The sequence below is a fragment of the Gopherus evgoodei genome, chromosome 21 (assembly GCF_007399415.2).
Source record: "Gopherus evgoodei ecotype Sinaloan lineage chromosome 21, rGopEvg1_v1.p, whole genome shotgun sequence".
NCBI classification, from domain to species: domain Eukaryota; kingdom Metazoa; phylum Chordata; order Testudines; family Testudinidae; genus Gopherus; species Gopherus evgoodei.
Genome location: NC_044342.1, coordinates 7,961,280 through 7,979,093, shown reverse-complemented (window position 1 = coordinate 7,979,093; position 17,814 = coordinate 7,961,280). Strand labels below are relative to the sequence as shown.

General features: G+C 45.6%; 1 protein-coding gene and 1 pseudogene across 1 annotated transcript; one reads left to right on the top strand and one right to left on the bottom strand.

The window, feature by feature from the left end:
• The first annotated feature begins 463 nt into the window (after positions 1-463).
• LOC115637891 (olfactory receptor 14I1-like) lies at positions 464-1,420 on the top strand. Its single transcript, XM_030539485.1, has one exon. The coding sequence runs from the start codon at positions 464-466 to the stop codon at positions 1,418-1,420; it is 957 nt and encodes a 318-aa protein (XP_030395345.1).
• A 15,212-nt stretch (positions 1,421-16,632) lies between these two features.
• Positions 16,633-17,562, bottom strand: LOC115637965 (annotated as a pseudogene).
• Between the last annotated feature and the right edge of the window lie 252 nt (positions 17,563-17,814).

The following is a 17,814-nucleotide window of genomic DNA, read 5'->3' as shown; positions in this document are numbered from 1 at the left end:
CAAGGTGAGTCTATGGAGTGTAGCCTCAGAGAGTGGGAATGAGGCTATGCTGGCATATTCTAGTACTTCAGTTTCATGCCCAAGTTGTCAGCTGGCTATTTCTCAGAATAGAGGGACCATTGTTACTAGTGTTGGGTTTAGTTTGTAATTTGTTCCAGCCTTTATACTACATTTAATCAAGCCAGATCCTCCGATGGTGAAAAATGACCCAGCAACACTAGGAGAAATGCCAGTTTACACTGGTACAATAATGCACTTGACTGATTGTCAGGGGAAAGGAGCATTCACCATGCCTGGTCATGGAACTAATGAGTGCAGTGCTCCTGTGACAGTCACATCATTAGAAATCATTAAAGAATATCTTCAGCAGTTGAATATAGCTATAATGAAATGCAGACTAAAATGATGACCATAGTCTTTATTCTTCCCTGCACAGGCAAGACACAATGAACTGAGGAAGAAAATGTCCAACCAAACCACTGTGACCAAGTTCCTTCTCCTGCTATTCTCTGATGTCCCAGAGCTGCAGATTTTACATGTTGTTATGTTTCTGGTAATTTACCTGGCAACCTTAATTGGGAATCTTCTCATCATCACAGCTGTAGCTCTTGACCCCCATCTTCACACCCCCATGTATTTTTTCCTGATTAATATGTCCATCCTAGACCTTGGATCCATCTCTGTCCTTGTCACCAAATCCACGGCCAACTCCTTATTGAACACTAAGTCAATTTCCTATGCTGGATGCATTGCCCAAGTCTTTCTCTTTGTCTTCTTTGCAGCAGCCAATATCACTTTACTCACTGTCATGGCGTATGACCGATACATTACCATCTGCCAACCACTGGACTATGACAGAGTGATGAACAGGGATGCTTGTGTCCAAATGGCAGCCAGTGCCTGGATTACTGGTATTGTCTACTCTGCCTTGCACACTGGGAACATCTTCAGGTTACCATTCTACCAGTTGAATGTCATCAACCAGTTCTTCTGTGAAATCCCCCAGCTACTCAAGCTCGCTTGCTCTGATTCACACCTCAGTGAAGTTGGCATTCTTGGCTTTAGTGCATGCTTGATATTAAGCTGCTTTGCTTTAATAATTGCATCATATGTTCACATCTTCATGACAGTGATGAGAATCCCCTTTGAGCAGGGCCAACGTAAAGTCTTCTTCACCTGTCTCCCTCACCTCACTGTGGTCTCCTTGTTGTTTTCCACTGGCATCTTTGCCCACCTGAAACCTACCTCTAGCTCAGCATCAAGGATGGATCTCGTGATGGCTGTTCTGTATTCTGTAGTGCCTCCAACAATGAATCCAGTCATCTACAGCCTGACAAAGAAGGAGATCAAAGCTGCCCTGAGGAGGCTGAATGTGTGGACATTATTTACCAAGAACAATATATTTGTCTTTCTCTCATAACTGTCATTTTATTGTGTTTCATTATAGCTACATTCAATACATAGAAATATTCTTTCCATGGGAAAATCACCTGCAATGTACAAACGAATTCCACTGAAGTCAGTGGAGTTACTGTAGAATTAACCAGTATAAATGACGTCGGAACCTATCTATTAATCCATCTTAAGGATTTATATGGCTACCATCACTCCATCATCAGAGCACCATACACAGTAAATCAGTAGCTACGGCAAAGTCATTTGTCAATTTCATTTACTCTCTGGCTCATCTCTTATTTTTTGTGGGGAGGGGTAATATTTATGTTTGGGATAAGAGATGTTTTGTTTTCTTGATTGCCTCTGTTTCTTGTTTTGTTTTGCTGGTTGTTCTGTTTTCTGTGAATTGCAGAGAGTGGGGTATGTTTGCTTAGATGCATGTGTCTTTTCCCCTCTTTCTTTATTGTTCTCTCCACGTACTGGGGGTGTCAGTGTGTCATGCCTTTCATGGGAGGGGGCTCAACTTTTGATTCTCATGTTGAACAAGAGATGGGAAATAATTTCTGTCGGTGTAGGGATGGCTGAGTTTCTGCTCAAATGATTATTTGAATGCTGATGGGATTTTAGTCTGTTAGTAATGATGGGTCTGAGCACAGTTTTCTTTGTTCCTGCTATGCTAAATAAATTATACTTTGGAAAAGACCAGCTGGTCACTCAACATACAACTGGTCACAGCTCTGTGGGAAGAGCAGGACCCAAACCCAATCAGACTAGCTGAGAAATCATGGTTGGTGCACTCAGTGCTGTAGCCTGGGTCCCAGTATAAAAGTGAGAGAAAAGACAGTTACTCACCTTTGTAACTGTTGTTCTTCTAGATATGTTGCTCATATCCATTCCAATTAGGTGTTCGCGCGCTGCGCGCACGTTCGTCGGAGACTTTTTACCCTAGCAACACTCGGTGGGCCAGCAGGTCACCCCCTGGAATGGCGCCGGTATGGCGCCTGATATATACCCCTGCTGGCCCGCCCGCTCCTCAGTTCCTTCTTGTCGGCTACTCCGACAGTGGGGAAGGAGGGCGAGTATGGAATGGATATGAGCAACACATCTCGAAGAACAACTGTTACAAAGGTGAATAACCGTCTTTTCTTCTTCGAGTGTTTGCTCATATCCATTCCAATGAGGTGATTCCCAAGCCTTACCTAGGCGGTGGGGTTGGAGCGAGACATGGCGGACTGCAAAAACGCTGCGCCGAAGGCATCGTCGTCTCTAGCCTGCTGCACCAGAGCATAGTGTGATGCAAAGGTATGCACAGAAGACCAGGTGGCCGCACAGCAGATTTCCTGTATGGGGACATGTGCCAAAAACGCGGCAGACGAAGCCTGAGCCCTGGTAGAATGGGCGGTAAGGGGCCCCGTTGGAACTTGGGCCAAATCATAACATGTCCGAATGCAGGACGTGACCCAGGATGCGATACTCTCGGAGGAGATTGCCATGCCCCTCATGCGTTCTGCTACTGCCACAAATAGTTGTGATGAATGTCAGAAGGGTTTAGTCCTCTCAATGTAGAACGCGAGAGCCCTTCGGACATCCAAGGAATGGAGCTGTTGCTCTCGACGGGATGAATGCGGCTTTGGGTAAAAGATTGGCAGGAAGACATTTTGGTTAATATGGAAGGCGGAGAAGACCTTAGGGAGAAACGCCGGGTGCGGTCGCAGCTGTACCTTGTCTTTGTGGAATACAGTGTACGGAGGGTCTACGGTCAGAGCTCGAAGCTCCGAGACTCGTCGAGACAACGTGATAGCGACTAGGAAGGCCCCTTTCCAAGACAGGTACAGCAGCGAGCATGTGGCTAAAGGTTCGAAAGAGGGCGCCATGAGCCTGGTCAAGACAAGGTTCAGGTCCCAGGAAGGGGTAGGCTATTTGACCTGAGGGAATAGTCGCTCCAAGCCCTTGATGAATCTTGACACCATGGGGTGGGAAAACACGGACTTGCCAGCCTCGCCTGGATGGAAGGTGGATATAACCGTGAGGTGGACCCACAGAGAGGAGATTGCCAATATCTGCTGCTTGAGAGACCACATGTAGTCCAGAATGCTGGGGACTAGCACGGAGAGTAGGTCATGGCCATGCTGGTTGCACCAGCAGCAGAAGCGCTTCCATTCTGCGAGGTAGGTAGAGCATGTAGAAGGCTTCCTGCTGCCCATCAGCACTTGTTGTACTGCCTCAGAACAGCACAATTCTGACTGGCTTAACCAGCCAGAAGCCATGCAGTCAGATGAAGGGACTGTAGATCTGGATGGCGCATCCTGCAGAAGTCCTGCATGATCAGATCTGGCCAAGGAGGTAGGGCGATTGGGTCCGCCAGGGACAGATCGAGCAGCATAGTGTACCCGGGCTGCCTCGGCCAAGCCGGAGCGATCAGGATGAGGCGGGCCTTGTCTCTCCAGACCTTGATCAGGATTCAGTGGACGAACAGGAAGGGTGGAAAGGCGTAGCAAAGCCGACCCGTCCACGGAATGAGGAATGCGTCCGACAGGGAGCCCAGGGAGCGACCCTGAAGGGAGCAGAACACCTGGCATTTCCTGTTCGATCTTGAGGCAAACAGGTCTATCTGGGGAAACCCCCACCTCCGGAAAACCGAATAGAGGACTGATGGACTGATGGACCATTTGTGGGATAGAAAGGATCTGCTCAGGTGATCCACAAGGGTGTTCCACACTCCCGGGAGAAAGGAGGCCACTAGATGAATAGATTGGGCTATGCAAAAGTCCCACAGATGTATTGCTTCCTGACACAGCTGGGAGGACCACGTCCCGCTCTGCTTGTTGATGTAATACATGGCCGTTGTGTTGTCCGTGAACACTGCAACACAACGGCCATGTAAATGGCGTTGAAACATTTGGCAGGCTAGGCGAACTGCCAGCAGCTCTTGCACATTGATGTGAAGAGTCAGCTCTCTCTGCGACCATAGACCCTGTGTACGCAGGGTCCCCAGGTGTGCACCCCAGCCCAGCGATGACACATCTGTTATCAAGGACTCTGAGGGCTGAGGGGCGTGAAATGGTAGGCCCGTATACACTTGGGAGGGCTTTGTCCACCAGATGAGGGAGCCTAGAACATACGGTGGAATCATTATGATTGTGTCTAGGGCGTCCCTGCCTGGGCAATAGACCGACGTGAGCCAGGTCTGCAGCGGGTGCATGCGGAGTCTGGCATGCTTGGTGACAAAGGTGCATGCGGCCATGTGCCCCAGGAGAGTGAGGCAAGTTCGAGCTGACGTGGTTGGGAAGGCTTGTAGGCTTGTGACCATGGACACTATGGCTTGGAATCGGTGCCGGGGGAGGCTGGCTGTCGCAAGGTTGGAGTCCAGCATTGCCCCAATGAACTCTATGTTCTGCGTGGGCACCATAGTGCACTTGTCCGGGTTGATGGTCAAGCCTAGATTTGCAAACAGCTCTCTGATGATGGTGATGTGACCAATCACCTGCACCTCCGAGGTGCCTCGGATGAGCCAGTCGTCGAGGTAAGGGAAGACACGGATATGACGACGGCGCAGGGAAGCAGAGACGACCGCCATACATTTGGTGAAAACCCGAGGGGCCGAGGAGAGCCCAAAGAGGAGGACCGTGAACTGGTAATGGTCCTGATTTACCACAAAGCGAAGATACCGCCTGTGTGGGGGAAAATGTGGAAGTATGTGTCCTTCATGTCGAGAGCGGCGTACCAATCTCCGGGATCCAGGGAAGGAATGATGGTGCCTAAGGATACCATGCGGAACTTGACCTTTTTGAGGAATTTGTTCAGCCCTCGCAGGTCCAGGATGAGTCGAAGGCCCCCTTTTGACTTGGGGATTAAGAAGTGCAGGGAATAAAACTCCTTGCCCCTCAACTCCTTTGGCACCCCCTCTATAACTCCGATGAGCAGGAGCTTGTGAACCTCCTGGATGATAAGTTGCTCGTGAGAGGGGTCCCTGAAGAGGGACTAGGAGGGAGGAAGGGAAGGGGGTGGAGAAATAAACTGAAGATGGTATCCAATCTCCACCGTGCGCAGGACCCAACGATCCGAAGTTAATTGGGAGCAGGCCGGCAGGAAGGGGCGGAGGCGGTTGAGGAAATGAAGAGGATCCAGGGAAGGGATTGGTGAGCTGCTCTCGGGCGCACCCTCAAAAGTTTGTCTTGGGTCCCTGCGGTAGCTTGTTGGACCCAGAGTTATTACCCCTTTGAGGCCCCGACTGACGTCTACGGGTCGGCCGGCTTCGCCTCCCGTTAAAGTCTTGTCTGGGGCGAGGCAGAGGGTAAGGGTGCTGAGTGTATAGGTGGAATGGTCTTCTCTGAGTCTGGGGCGTGTGCATTCCCAGGGAATGCATGATGACCCGGTTATCCTTCAGGCTCTGCAGCGTGGGATCCGTTTTCTCAGAAAAGAGACCTTGCCCATCGAATGGCAGGTCCTGGATTGTGTACTGTAGCTCTGGCGGTAGTCCAGAAGCCTGCAGCCATGATATTCGATGCATGGCTACGCCCGATGCCAGCGTTCTTGCTGCCGAATCTGCGGCATCTAAGGACGCTTGTAGCAAGGTCCTAGTGACCCTCCTGCCCTCTTCTAGGAGAGATGAAAACTCCTGGCACGAGTCCTGGGGAAGCAGCTCTGTAAATTTGCCGACAGCCTGCCAGGTGTTGCGGCTGTAACTGCTCTAGTGGGCTTGTTGGTTTGCCACACGGAGCTGAAGGCCTCCCGCAGAGTAAATCTTGCAGCCTAGCAAGTCCATGCACCTGGCTTCCCTGGATTTTGGCGCAGGAGCTTGCTGGCCGTGGCGTTCCCGCTCGTTGACTGACTGCACCACCAACGAGCAAGAAACGGGATATACATAGAGGTACTCATATCCCTTGGATGGTAACATACATTTTCTTTCCACTCCACGGGCCGTGGGTGGAATGGAGGCCGAAGACTGCCATATGGTGTCCGCCTTCGCAGAGAGAATGCTGACCACTTGGTCCTCCACTTCAGGGACGTCCTTTACAGGGAGGTTCATGTTTTGGGCAACTCGCCGTAGAAGGTCCTGATGCGCCCGGAGGTCAATGGGCGGGAGCCCTGTTGAAGATTTGCCCGCTACAGCCTCATCTGGGGACGAGGAATACAACAACCCAGAGAGAAGTGGTTCCTGTATGGAAGCCTCATCCTGAGGGACCTCCGTCTCCAGGGCATCCTGTTGCTCCGTAGGATTTGCAGGGTCTTCCTCCAAATCTGAGGGGGAGGGCGGCTGACTTTGGTCTCTGGTGCACGACGCTCCGAATGACTGGAGCGGGCTGGGGCGAAAGGTTCACCCTGGGCTTGGTGGTATGCCCAGGGCATCCAAAAGGGCCATTGTGGTGGTCCCTGGTCCGGGTGGGCTTGTACGTCCGAACCCCCTTAAGAGGCGCTGTCCATACAAGAGGAGGCGGACGAGTGCCTTGAAGGCCATGGAGGAGCCGTAGATGACTGCAGCAGGGCCCTGTGCATGCCGATGTCCTCTCTGCGCGGTGCCGGTGATCGGTACCAGGAGTCATGGCGGTACCTAGATCTTGACAGGGACCTGCAACCAGCTCGGTGCCGGGAGGTCGACCGGTGCTGCACGCTGCCGTGCCGGGGCCTGCAGCAGTAAGAATGCCGGTGCTTGGATCTGGACCGGTGCCAAGAGTGGTATGACGGCGACTGGGATCTTGATCGGTGCCGCGAGTACGACCGGTACTGCGGGGAGCAGTCCCGGGACTGCTAGTGGCGTCCGGATCTCGAGCAGCGACGCTGAGCATAGTCTCTTGATCTAGAGCGGGACTGATGCTCTGTAGTGCCTGGTGAACGCGGCCGCACTATGGCGGGCTTGCTCATCAATTGGATAACCCGCACCGGAGGTGCCAGGGGTTGGGGCAGCTCGGGTTCCGTCAGGGTGATGAGGTCGTGTGCGACGGACAAGGTCTCTGGTGTAGAGGGCGCGACAAACTCAACCGCTGTTCTTGCTGGGGAGCTGAGAGGCACTGGACTCAACGGCTGCTGAGAAGCCGGAGTCGACAGTGCGGCAACAGTCGGTGCCACAGCGGATGACAGTGCCGGGTGGTCAGACTTAGAAGCACGCTCCAACTGCAGTGCAGCTGTAGGTACCGCAGGAGTTCTATGCTTCTTGCTCCTCAGGGAGAGGGAGCAGTGCCGGCTAGGGTGCCGGGCCGGTGCCGAGCGGGATGGAGTATTTGCTGGCATCGGGTGATCCGGAGCAGATGCGACGCTTGGTCCCGGTGCTGAAGTCGGTGCCGACGGTGGGGGAGTGAGCGCTGCCTCCTTCAAGATCTGCTTCAGGCGACAGTCCCGCTCCTTTTTCGTATGGGGCTTGAACGCCTTGCAGATCCGGCACTTGTCCACAAGGTGGGACTCGCCTAGGCACCTCAGACAGGAGTCGTGCGGATCTCCTGTAGGCATCGGCCGATGACAGGCCGCACAAGGCTTAAATCCGGGTGAGCCAGGCATGGGCCCCGGCAGTGCAGGGAGGAAAAGGGGCGAACCCCAGATCCTCTATAACTATTTACAAACTACTTTTAACTAACTTTATACTAACTATAACTAATACTATTAAAGAACTCTATACACAATACTATAGAAGAGTGAAATGCTAGGGAGGTGGAGAACAGCTAGCCGTGCTCCACAGTTCCAACGACCGACACCAGCGGTAAGAAGGAACTGAGGAGCGGGCGGGCCAGCAGGGGTATATACCAGGCGCCATACCAGCACCACTCCAGGGGGCGACCTGCTGGCCCACCGAGTGTTGCTCGGGTAAAAAGTCTCCTACGAACGTGCACGCAGAGTGCGCACACCTAATTGGAATGGATATGAGCAAGCACTCGAAGAAGAATAATGAGTTTCTACCCTATGGAAATGTGCAGGCATGAAGCACAAATCTGAAGATGTGCATTCAGAAAGACCAGAGAATCACAGAATCATAGGATTGTAGGACTGGAAGGAACAACAAAAAGTCTTCTAGTCCAGTCCCCTGCACTCAAAGCAGGACTCAGTATTATTTAGACCATCCCTGACAGGTGATAGATGCAACTAGGCATGTAACCGTAACAACTAGGATTTAGCCATTTACTTTAAAGGGATCTGGATTTGGCCAAGGGTGTTTTATCCCACAAGGATCCAAAGGTGACAAACGTGCCCCGTATCACAGAAGTTAGCTGCTTATTGTTACTGTTATTATTACTACAATATTTGTGCATATAATATAAGTGACATTAAAGGAGAGTGTGATAGATAGATTAGATAGATAGATAGATAGATAGATCGATGATCCATTTAAATTACTGTGCTTCAGCTTCTTTCCTGACTACCAAATGTTGAGATCATGATTTTCTTAAAAGGATTAATGTCACCATTATTCACCACAGAATTTCTGTGACCATTTCATGCCCAGTGCTCATTTACAATCAGGTCTTGATTATTATTAAGTGTTTGAACTCTTAGCTGTTTCATCTGGTCACATTTTAACATGCTTTGATTCTCTTTCCTGACCAGATATATTGACAAATTACAATCCAGATTCTGGAAAATGGAAAGGCAGATTGTCAGTTGGTATAAACCATAGAATCATAGAATATCAGGGTTGGAAGGGACCTCAGGAGGTCGTCTAGTCAAACTACCTGCTCAAAGCAGGACCAATCCCCAACTAAATTATCTCAGCCAGGGCTTGGTCAAGCCTGACCTTAAAAACCTCTAAGGAAGGTGATTTTGCCACCTCCCTAGGTAATCCATCCCAGTGCTTCACCATTCCTAGTGAAAAAGTTTTTCCTAATATCCAACCTAAACCTCCCCCACTGCAACTTGAAACCATTATTCCTTGTTCTGTTATCTGCTACCACTGAGAACAATATAGATTCATCCCCTATAAAACCTCCATTCAGGTAGCTGAAAGCAGCTATCAAATCCCCCCTCATTCTTCTCTTCTGCAGACTAAACAATGCCAGTTCAGTCAGCCTCTCCTCATAAATCACTTGCTCCAGCCCCATAATCATTTTTTATTGCTCTCTGCTAGAATCTTTCCATTTTCTCTACATACTTCTTGTAGCGTGGGGCCCTAAACTGGACACAGTACTCCAGGTGAGGCCTCACAGATGCTGAAGAGAGGGGAACGATCACATCCCATGATCTCATGGCAATGCCTCTGCTTATACAGCCCAAAATGTTGTTAGCCTTCTTGTCCGAACACAAAGTGATTATGAAGTTAAAACTCATCTCCTTTAAATATTCTGAACTAAAGGCACTGAACTAGAAAAAGCAAGTTGTTGACTTTAAATGTATGGTAAGTCCCATTGCAGGCTTAAAGATAAATTTATGAATGAGTGCTTTTCTGGATTTGGGCATATGAATAAGACTGTCAACTGGGCCTGTGGTAATTAGACATGAAACTCCTGTAGACTTCCTCTGGGTGTTCAACACCCAGCTTCCCTGGGCCTGTTGATGAATCCCATCCCAGTTCCTTCACATTCTGTGCTTCTGTCAAAGGTTTTTTCCCCACTTTGAACTTTAGCATCCAAAAAGTGGGGACTTGCATGATCACTTTTAAGCTTAATTACCAGCTTAAATTTGGTACGCTGCCACCAGCCAAATGTATAGTGTTTGGCACATTTCCTGTTCCCCCAAAACCTTCTCTGGGGAACCCAAGACCCAAACCCCTTGGGTCTTAAAATAAGGAGAAATAAACCATCCCCCCTCCTTTCCCACCCAGACTTTCCGCTCCCTGGGTTGCCCTGGGAAGCTACACAGATGCAAACTCCTTGGATCTTAAAACAAAGAGGAATTAACCATTCCCTTCCTTTTCCCCCATCAATCCCTGGTGAGTTTAGACTCAATCCCTTGGATTCCAAAACAAGGAAAAATCAATCAGGTTCTTAAAAAGAAAGCTTCTAATTAAAGAAAGAAAAGGTAAAAATTATCTTTGTAAAATCAGGATGTAAAAATGCTTACAGGGTATTCAGATTCATATAGACTAGAGGGACCTCCCTTCCCAGCCTTAGATTCAAAGTTACAGCAAACAGAGGTAAAAAACCTTCCAGCAAAAGACACATTTACAAGTTAAGAAAATAAACATAAGAATAATCTGCCTTGCCTGGCTATACTTACAATTTTGAAACATGAAAGACTGATTCAGAAAGATTGGGAACACCTGGGTGTACCTCTGGTCCCTCTTAGCCCCAAGAGCAAACAACAAACAAAACAAACAGCACAAACAAAGACTTTCCTCCACTGAGATTTGAAAGTATCTTGTCCCCCCATTGGTTCTCTGGTCAGGTGTCAGCCAGGTTTACTGAGCTTCTTAACCCTTTACAGGTAAAAGAGACATTAACCCTTAAATATCTGTTTATGACAGCTTCCTTGAACATTCACATCTGCATTGGAGTAATATTCATGGAATGTAACCAAAAAGAGGCCATGACCTTACCTCAGTCAAAAGTATTTTAAAAGTAACATTACTATGCACACATATATGGGTTGCTGTATTCATTCAGTTCTTCATATGAAAGTGGGTAGAAGCTTACTCAAGCATCTAGGAGACATAAATCAAGATGCATCTTTTCTATACTGCTATGCTATAATATATATTTCAGTAAATACCAATGTCCATTCATTGCCTACCAGGGCTAACTCCTGACTACACAAGAGTAACACCTTCCAAAGCTAGGCTTTATTTTAACATCATGTTATAGAGTTTCTGCTCTCATCTAATAATTTACACCAGTGTAACCAGAATCTGCTGAGGCAGGTGATCTAACAGCCATTGGTTCATTGACAGTGGAATTCTCTTCTTGTGCTACATCCCAATTCTTTTGATTTTAATGATGTGCTGTATGGCCCATGTATTTTTCCTAGCTTAGGAGAGGCCTAAAGACATGGACCTAGGCTTCCAAACTTACTTACCGCTTTATAAATAGAGAGAAGTTAGTATTTTTTGATGGCTTCATGGTGGCCCTCAGAAATGGATTAGAGATCCTTGTTCAATCCCTAGAAAATGTGTCCCTGCCACACAAACATCAACATCACTGGAATTATATTTGCACCTCTGTGTTCTGTTACTATAGAGATGTCAAAGTATGGAGAAGGGAATCCTCTGACATATCTGGAAAGGATCCCTCAAAGGCAGGGTAGAAGCACATTTCTAGGGAATGCAGAATGGCAGAAAACTGCTCAGCTGCTCCTGGGCTTCTAAATATACTACAGAAAAATGTGAGACTTCAGACCCTTGGGTGAATCATCTGGCCACTCAGAGTTCGGGCAATGCAAAGAAAAGTAGAATACAAGGGGACAGGACAGAAATCTCTGTTCATTAAGGCTGGTGTATTCCAAGGGATGTAAGATGTTTAATTCCCATTGACCAGTAGATATGAGTTGGGCACCTAATTTCATAAAGTCACTCTGGATATCCCAGTCACAGCTCACAGCTTGGAGCAAGACTCCACTGAATCATTTGTGCCACATTCTGCAGCCCCTTGTTTGTGCTCTAATTGCTCAGGATGCTGCTCAGAATGCTCAGGTCCAGCCATAGGACCAAGATCATTCCTGGTGCCTCTCCAGTGAAATCAGCAGATTTGTACCCAAGATACATTGGACCCATGCTGTTGAGCTGTTTTCTTCTCAGTCCCCTGCTAATGCCCACTGAGGACAACCACAGCTCTGTGTCCCTGATGATGGGAGGCAGCCTCTTTCATAATCGTTAGCTCTGGAGTTAAAGCATTTACCCAGGAGGTGGGAGACTCAAATTCAATACCTTACGCTGCCTGGTGAAAGGGATTTGAACAACTGCTGTCCCCTTCAAGGAACTGTGATGTTATCTGATTGAAATATGATCATGTAAATCATTGTTGCTACCACTGTTATATAATTGCAACAAATCTTATACAAAGTGTGTCAAATAAGGTGTCAATAGAAACACTATGATTTGCTGAGTATGATTATGCAATTGGTATGCATGTCTCATTTTTGCATCTGAAGTTATGAGCTTTAGCTCTATTCCCGTATTTCAAATGTTTGCTTCTGGGTAGCGCCCACAAGGTGTTTAGCGAGCACATTGTGAATGAACTTTTCAAGTGAATGGCCCATTAAAGAACACTTAACTCACAATGGAAGATGGCTACCTACACTTAATGGACTTTCCTGCTATGACTAAGTGAAATCATGCTTGGACATGATAGCCCATGTAACTCCAAACACCATCTTATTACCTGTAATTTTCCACAGTGAGAACAATGGGTTTCCCTTCACTTGAGTGAAGCTGTAAAAGGTGATAGAAACATCTCTTTTTTGCCTTTTTCCTGCTCTAACCTCTGGACTATGAACGTATACTGAGAGCATTCTAACCAAGGGACTGAGGACCGAAGAGTCCAGAGACTTAACAAACCAGCAGTTTATTCAATCACTGCTACAAGCCTGAACCAAGAACTTTGCCATTACTGTATGTGAATGATTCCTTTAACCAGTTTTAACTCTCATATTTCTTTTTTTCTTTCTTGCTCAGCCATTACATTATTTTTTCTCTTACTGGAGACAGAACTAATTTAAAAGGCTCACTGAGCTGCAGATGCAATGCAACATGGCATTTAAAAATATTTAATTTACATTGGTTATGGAGTAAGTGTAAATTGGCTGTAGCTCCTTTGGACATTATTGGCCCTGCTGATAGCTCAACAGAGTTGTGTTAATTGCTCATTTCATTTTAAGTGGTCTCCTACATGTATGATCCCACTCTGCGTAACAATTAGGGCTGTTGATTAATCACAGTTAACTCATGTGATTAACTCAGAAAATTAATCACAATTAAAATTAATCATGGTTAATCACAGTTTTAATCGCACTGTTAAACAACAGAATACCAACTGAAATATATTAAATATTTTTGAATATTATTCTACATTTTCAAATATATTGATTTCACTTACAACACACAATACAAAGTGTACAGGACGCACTTTATATTATTATTTTTATTACAAATATTTGTACTGTAAAAATGACAAACAAAAGAAGTGTTTTTTCAGTCCACTTCATACAAGTACTGTAGTGCAATCTCTTTTTCATGAAAGTACAACTTACAAATGTCGATTTTTTTGTTACCTAACTTGATTCAAAAACAAAACAGTACAAAAATTTGGAGCCTACAAGTCCACTCAATCCTACATCTCGTTCAGCCTATCGCTAAGACAAACAAGTTTGTTCACATTTGCAGGAGATAATGCTGCCCTCTTCTTGTTTACAATGTCATCTGAAAGTGAGAACAGGTCTTCACATGGCAGTTTTGTAGCCAGCATTGCAAGGCATCTACATTCCAGATATTCTAAATATTCATATGCCTCATCATGCTTCAGTCACCATTCCAGAGGACATGCTTCCGTGCTGATGATGGGTACTGCCCAATAATGATCCAAAACAGTGCAGAGTGACATTTTCATCATCTGAGTTACATGACACCAGCAGAAGGTTGATTTTCTCTTTTGGTAGTTTGGGTTCTATAGTTTCTGCGTCAAAATGTTACTCTTTAAGACTTCTGAAGCATTCTCTCTCCTAGTTCTCAGGTTATGAAGGGCATCTGCCATAGGTTAGATGCAAGCAGTTGGGCAGCCTCATCTGCCCCGAAGGCCTCAGCAAAAGTCACACATCCAATTCCAAACACGTAAGCATTGGTGCAGTATACAGGGAAGCTGAGGTACACACAATATTAGTACAGAACAGTAAGACTCATATGTAACATAACAAGGGGAAAACTCCACTTAGTCACACAGCCTTTTCAACCTTTTAAAAGGGTATGATATATTTTGTACAAAGTATGCCTTGTGAGATATCATTTGAAAGCTCATTGAATCATAGAACTGGAAGGGAGCCCGAGAGCTCTTCTAGTCCAGTCCCTTGCACTCGTGGTAGGACTAAAGATTATCTAGACCATCCATGACAGGTGTTTGTCTAACCTATTAAAAATCTCCAATGATGGGGATGCCCCAACTTTCCTAGGCAATTTATTCCACCCTGAGAGTTAGGAAGTTTCTCCTAATGTCCAACCTAAACATCCCTTACTGCAATTTAAGCTCATTGCTTCTTGTCCTATCCTCAGAGGTTACGAAAAACAATTTTTCTTCCTGTTCTTTGTAACAATATTTTACATACTTGAAAACTGTTATCATGTCCCCTCTCAGTCTTCTCTTTTCCAGACTAAATAAACCCATTTTTGAGTGAAACATTTAGTCATAATTATCTTATTTTTGACATTTCAAAAGGTCATTTGGCATTTTTGATGTATTGAAAATAAGATGACAGTGAAATAATAGAAAGAAGCCCATTTGTGTGTTCTTGTTATGAGCAAAGGGGTGTGTGTGTGTGTGTGTGTGTATCTGTGTGTGTGTGTCCATGTGTAAAAGATTAGTTTTGGGCCTGGTGACAAACAGGGAGAGACAAGAGCAAAAGGAAAAAAGCAAAGCAGCAGTCTGTAAGTACAGTGTGAACCTGGGAAGAGCCTACAAGGAGGTTCTGGGCTTGCGGATGAACTAAGCTTGGATCTGTAAATTAAGAAACTGCTCCTTTTGTCTTTGGTTCCTCCTCCTACAGAGAGGAGGAATTTGTACATTCCATGTAAATAAACAAGATTGCATCAAAGAAAGTATTGCATCAAAGATTTTATTGTCATTTTCTACCTCCAGTTGGAACGAGCTATCAGGTCCCAAACTCTGGCTATCCACTTGTGTCAAAAAGGGGAAACATATCCAAAATCATGTTATTGAGATCAATGCAGGGGTAAACAGGTGAAATCTAATGGTTTGTGATATACAGAAAGTCAGACCATATTATCTCTTGGTCCATTTTGCGCTTAAACTCTAGGAATCTATGGCTTTATAGAGCTCCTTTCCACTATGTTGGCATCTAGTTCTAACAGATATTAGCACATTGATTATTTCCCCCTAAAAGGTTGGACTGACACAAAAAGGAAACAACCATGGTGTCATAATGACCCTTGAAAAGCGTAATTTAACATTGATAAGAGGAAGCCATTTCCCCTTCTGGATTAACACCCACCAAAAATAACCCAGATATTCATCCAGGGTCATAAAATGCAATATATAAAGTACAGGAGGAAAAAGGCATACAACCAGCAGCCAGCTGCTCTGTATTAATGAATTTATGGAAATTAATACCCTCAAAGAACACACAAGAAACATGAATATGCAATTGTTTGCTTTATTGAGACTAAAAACTTTCTAATACAATGTAGAAAGCCCAAGTTTTAGAAGAATGTTAACATTGATGGACCCACTAATTAATGAAAATGACACCTCAAAGGGCCTGATTCTCATTAGTAGGCCAAGCCTATGAAAGTCTTACAATCAACTTGACAGCATTTCTCTATCTGTCTGTCTGTATACTCTGAAAACTTTTGAAAATTACATCTGATGAGTTCCAAAAATTCAGGGACTATTTTAGGAATCAAAGGCAGACATAGAACCACTGCTATGGCGGAAGGATGGAGGCTCTGGTATTGGAGGAGGGCAGGATGAGGGGCACAAAAAACTTCTGGTGGAAGGGAGATTGGTGGAGCTCCAGGGAGGAAGGCTAAAAACACATCTATTTGTATAACTATTCACGCAAATTATTATCAAATACTTCCTCTATGGTAATTCACTCTACTTAAGCTCAGGAAAATATGTAAGAAATGTAGTCATAAGAGCTAGAGAAAATATGGAGGTATAGCGATGCCCTAAGGTTATCAGACAGAGATATTACAACATGTTAGGAGAAAATAAATAGATCTTTCAAGATTACTAAAGTTAGGCCACCTTTGGACTCATAGCTATAGTACAAAGTTAGTTATTGACTAGGAGAAGGACCAATTCACCATTATTGCTAGTAGCCAGATCTGCGAGAGCTCATGTTTGAAGAAGGACAGATCCACCAACATTAGTAGCATGGAGAAATAAAGTATGGGAAATCCTTCTAATGGAGAAAATGGCAGAGATCCCTAGCTCAGCGTCAAGTAGAATGCATAAGGAATTAATACCTTGTTTGGCAGCTGAACATCACAAATAAAAACTTCATGCGAAGAGGCTCACCAATGCAATTTTTCCTCATGCCACATACAGGAATTATGAATGAAAACATTCAATATGGTGGGAAGTTCATGCAAGATAATTATTACAAAATGGAAAAAAAGCTCATCCAAGATAAATTCCATTCTTATAATTTTCTCTATGAGAAAAGGATTCTTCTCAACAGTTTCTTGATGGCTTTTTTCATCTCGGCATTTTTCAGGGTGTAGATCATTGCATTCATCATTGGGGTGATTAGAGTGAAAAAGACTGAGGCCAACTTGTCCATGGGGAATTTCCGGAAGGGTCGAGCATAGATGAAGATGGAAGGTATGAATTGTAAACAGACAACCGTGATCTGGGTTCCACAGGTGGACAGAGCTTTGTGCTTCCCATCTGTGAAGTGTTTCTTTATCTTGACTAAGATGATGGTGTATGAAATGAGCAGGATGATGAACATTACTATGACGAGCATCCTGCTGTTGGAGACCATCAGCAACTCAACCAAGTAAGTGTCAGTGCAGGCCAGTTTGATGACTTGTGGGACATCACAGTAGAAATTATCCAGTATGTTTGGACCACAAAATGGCAACCAGAGGACCAGTGCGATCTGAACAATTGAGTGAGCAAATCCACCCATCCATGCCCCTGCCACCAGGCCTACACACACACCCTGGTTCATGATATTCAAGTAACGCAATGGTTTATAGATAGCTACATACTGATCAACTGCCATCAACACAAAAACTAAAATTGCAGCACCAGCGAAGAAGTGGAAGAAGAACATCTGGAGGATGCACTCATTGAATGAGATGACTCTGTGCTGGGAGAGGAGACCCAACAGCAATTTGGGAGCAGTGACTGATGAGTCGCTGACATCTAGGAAAGCCAAGTTGGCCAGTAGGAAGTACATGGGGGTGTGGAGATGGTACTCAGTTACCACTGTGATGATGATAGTAACATTTCCCACCCAGCTTGTAAGGTACACTATGAAGAAGATGATGAAGAGGCATCGCTGAATCTCAGGACTCTGGGTGAGTCCCAAAAGGACAAATTCTGTCACTGTGGAAGTGAGGTTCTGCTATTCCATTTACCAGCATAAAAACATGCCTACAGAGACAATAGTAAAGATTAATAAGAAGTTCTTATTACTCCCTCCTTAAATTACTAATGTTAAGTAAGTGTTAACTCCTCTTAACTGAATTTGGTTTAGGAATTTTTTAAGTCACTAAATTCAATCAGCCTCAGTGGAGGGCAACCCTGCTTCAGCAGACCCTAGGAGCTACACCAGTGGTCATTCTCAATTCTGAGGTAATAGGGAGTGAAGGAGAGCATCCTACAA

Coding starts and splice junctions, on each gene's coding strand:
- LOC115637891 (XM_030539485.1), top strand. CDS start 464: ATGTCCAACCAAACCACTGTGACCAAGTTCCTTCTCCTGCTATTCTCT.